Source organism: Corylus avellana, chromosome ca4 (assembly GCF_901000735.1).
Source record: "Corylus avellana chromosome ca4, CavTom2PMs-1.0".
Taxonomy (NCBI): Eukaryota; Viridiplantae; Streptophyta; class Magnoliopsida; order Fagales; family Betulaceae; genus Corylus; species Corylus avellana.
Genome location: NC_081544.1, coordinates 25769931 through 25773494, shown reverse-complemented (window position 1 = coordinate 25773494; position 3564 = coordinate 25769931). Strand labels below are relative to the sequence as shown.

Here is a 3564-nt window from a genome sequence, read left to right as displayed (position 1 = left end):
AACCATATTGTAATATCTGATTGCCAGCCTGTCATGCGATGCGCCCGACATGCCAAAACTAGCTATTGAAAAGGTCATCGGTCATCGCAATTTGTCAAAAACGTTACCATCAGAAGTCATGGGGTTTCACCAAACTCTTTCATATGTGTTGTAGAGAGCACTCGTATTTTATACTTACAAATTTAATTGAGAATTCAAAAGGTATGAACTCTCGTGACGAAGAGACATCATGGGTTGGTTGTTGATGATTTGCCAGTTCGACACCCAAGAATCATGATAGCTATGTTTTTCATCTTTCTTGCTAGAGTAGGTGAATCTCATGCCACTTGCACAGTGAAGGAGACTTGCACAGGGATGACTTGTCAAAGGTTTCGGCAAGCTACACTCTAAATAGAAAATTCTCCAAGGAGAAACAAGGGCACGAAAAAAAAAAAAAAAAAGCTTTAAAAACATACCTACTACTAAGATCTATTTGTAGAAGTAGAGATATAACCACCTCCGATACGTTGTATCATACGATTGGGGGCATCCTGTTTTCCTTAGATGGACGTAATAAATGGGACACAAGTAGTGGCCAACAAATATTCTTTTTTAAAGGCACACAGGTAGTGGCCGACAAATATTCTCTTTTAAAGACGCAGAGTGGTCTCATTATTGGTTGTTATGGTGATGCGACAGAGGCTCAGATTTCCCAAAGAACACTTGTTGGGAGCGCCTAAGATCGATCGTCGGCCCTCAAGTTGCGATCCCAGAGCAATCGATGTATTCTTCGTTTGGTCATAAGTGGGGAGGCATACATAAGGGTATTGTTCCTTACCTTTGGACAAGCCTAACTTGGACCGAGGGCCGACAAGGCCTTTTGTAAGTTGGCTTTCCGACGGGTGGGGCAGAATTAGCTTACCAAAAAAATAACAAATCTTCTAAAATTTTTTTTGTGGTAAACTCTCAAAACTTAATTTTCTTTCTTCAAATCCTCAATAAAATAATATATTTTATTTTATTTTATTTTTTATGGCCAAATGTGTCATTTTGTGTGTAAATTCAAAAATTGCTTAATGTATGATTAATACAGAAACTCAAAACAAAAAAAGAAAAAGAAAAAAAAAAGATAGATTTGTTAAAAGATCATTTATATATGCTAGGGTGATGAACTTAATTGGAAGGAAATTTTCGAAATATAACTTACTGCAAAAAATATTGTAAGCTATAATGATCTTCTTAACATGCAGCAAAGTGGGTCAAGAGGAAGAGTGAAAAAGCACAAAATCATTATATATAAATCCAAAACACACCCAAAAAAAAGCTCATTTCCGTAGGAGGACAAGTCACTTTAGCGAACATAGCGAGAATACAATTACTTGTTTGGGTGTCATTAATGATGTCAAGTGACCAGAACACCAACATTAACACCAGCACATGCAAATCTTCTCCTCCAATAGTGTGAGGAGACCATTTCTTTCTCGATCGGTTCCTAATGAGTGATGGCATGTATAAACATAATGTTGTTGGGTTTTTTCTTTCTTTCTAGGCCTACCTATAATGTTTGGTGCCGTGAACGTTTCCTCCGGTGGGACATATTGGACCCAACTGAGCCCTTGACTCTTAGCACCAAAATAGAGGTCCTACTTTCTCCCTCTCTCTTTGTTCTTCTTTGTTGTTCTCTTATATAAAATCTCCAAATTAAAGCAACATGCCAAGATGTCTTAAAGCCATTGATCAATTAATGGCGTCTATTAAGGAACTCCAACTCCTACCTTAGGCTTTTACTGAATTGAGTGCCACGTTCTTTTATAATTTTTTCAACGTTACAGATTTAATTTCGCGCTCTTTCTTTTTTAATATTTGAGATCTTTGATAATTTTGTTTATAACACCAAAACCAAATCTGGCAAATCCTACTGAATAATGTTGCATCCCACATCCTACTAAAATTGAGTGCACTTAATACTAAAAATTAGAAAGAAAAAAGCCTTACACTTCCACTCATTTGATACCATTTTTCTGGACAGAAATTTACTACAAACCAATATAATAAAGTGACATGTGTCCCATAAAAAATAAAAATAAAAAGTGATTTTCATATGCTAATTAAGGGACACATGTCACTTTATTAGATTGGTTTGTATGAATTAGCTACAGACTAGTTTTTGTAGCAAAATTCTGTCCATATCTCTCAAAGTTTAAAAACTCTTAATTAAAGGTATTAAACTTTCAATTTATTTCAATTACTCATTTTCATTATGATTTTTTTATTAAATCTTGTTAAAATTCTCAAAATACTTTCATAAAAATAATAAAATAAACGTATGAACCATTATAATTTTTTATAATAAAAAATGGCACTTTGATAATTTTGACAAGACAAAAGAAGATAATTGAAATAAATTAAAAGTTTGAGATCCTTATTTCAGAATTTTTTAACTTTGAAAGAATAATTTCAAAAATATTTGTTTACGTTTCCATAAAAAATATACTTAGGAGGGCTTGTTTGGAATTGCGTTTGAGGGCTTAAAAGTGCTTTTAACATTCAAAAAGTCTGGTTAAAAAAAAAAAAAATACTCGTTTGGTAAAAAAATTAAAATGAGTTCAAAAAGCCTAAAAATTACCAAAACGCACTTTTGACAAAAGCTTAAAAATAAAGCTTTTGCCTAAAAGCGTTTTTTAAAATAAAATTTTTGTTTGCGAAACACAATCTCAAATAGGGTCTTAGTCAATTTGGTTTGGTTTGGATAACATAGACAACAGAGACTTCCTATCCACTATATTGACCTTAAATTCAGGTCCATGGTCCTAACAAAATGATTCTCTCTTTTCTTTTCTTTCTTTCTTTTTTTTTTTTTTTTTTTTTAAATGAATTTATTTATATCCTGGTGGAATATTGAACATGGTGGTTTATGATGCCCTAGTTCTCGGGGGAACCCCAACCTACCCAAGTTGCCTAACTAGTGGGGCTTACTCTTCCAAACCTTATCCTTTTTCATTATTTAGGGTTTTTGGAGTCGTGACTCATACTCACGAAAGAATATCACACTTGAAAATTTAACAATCCATTAATTATGGACCTACAGCTTTGATTAAAAGTGACCCCCAATGTCTAATATTTTGTTTAAAATAATAAAATGGCCAGCTGAGACTTATTATTATAGGGACTCATGTGAAACAAACAAAGCTAACCTGCTTGGGCTCCACCTCCACCCTTCAGGTACTCATGGCACGGTCGACAAGAGAGAAGAAGCAAATAATTGCCTAAAACAAATACAGAAGAAAGGCTTTTCTTTAGGCTTAAATTGAACATAATTACCCGCCAACAGGTTTGAACTCGGTTCGGTTTAGTTTGGTTCATTTATTAAGCGGAAGAAGGTTTGAAAAAAATTTATGCTCGTATAGGTTCGTATAACTTCAAGTTTTCATTTTTTTAAAAAAATAATAATAAAAATTGTGCATATATACACATATGAACGAGCTAACGATTTAATTCGAACGAATTGAGCCGAACTTTTACAAGTCAAGCTCATGAACATTATCTAAGTCGATCAAAGTTTATACGAGTTATATCATTTAAAAG

At 33.5% G+C, this 3564-nt stretch overlaps 1 protein-coding gene across 1 annotated transcript in view; it reads right to left on the bottom strand.

Annotated features, from left to right (window-relative positions):
• Positions 1-3197: 3197 nt before the first annotated feature.
• The window catches only part of LOC132178294 (probable methyltransferase PMT8), a 3330-nt gene continuing 2963 nt past the window's right edge, over positions 3198-3564 (bottom strand). The window contains exon 6 of the mRNA XM_059590736.1: positions 3198-3245. Coding sequence (XP_059446719.1) covers positions 3198-3245 — 48 coding nt within the window. The remainder of the gene's footprint in view (positions 3246-3564) is intronic.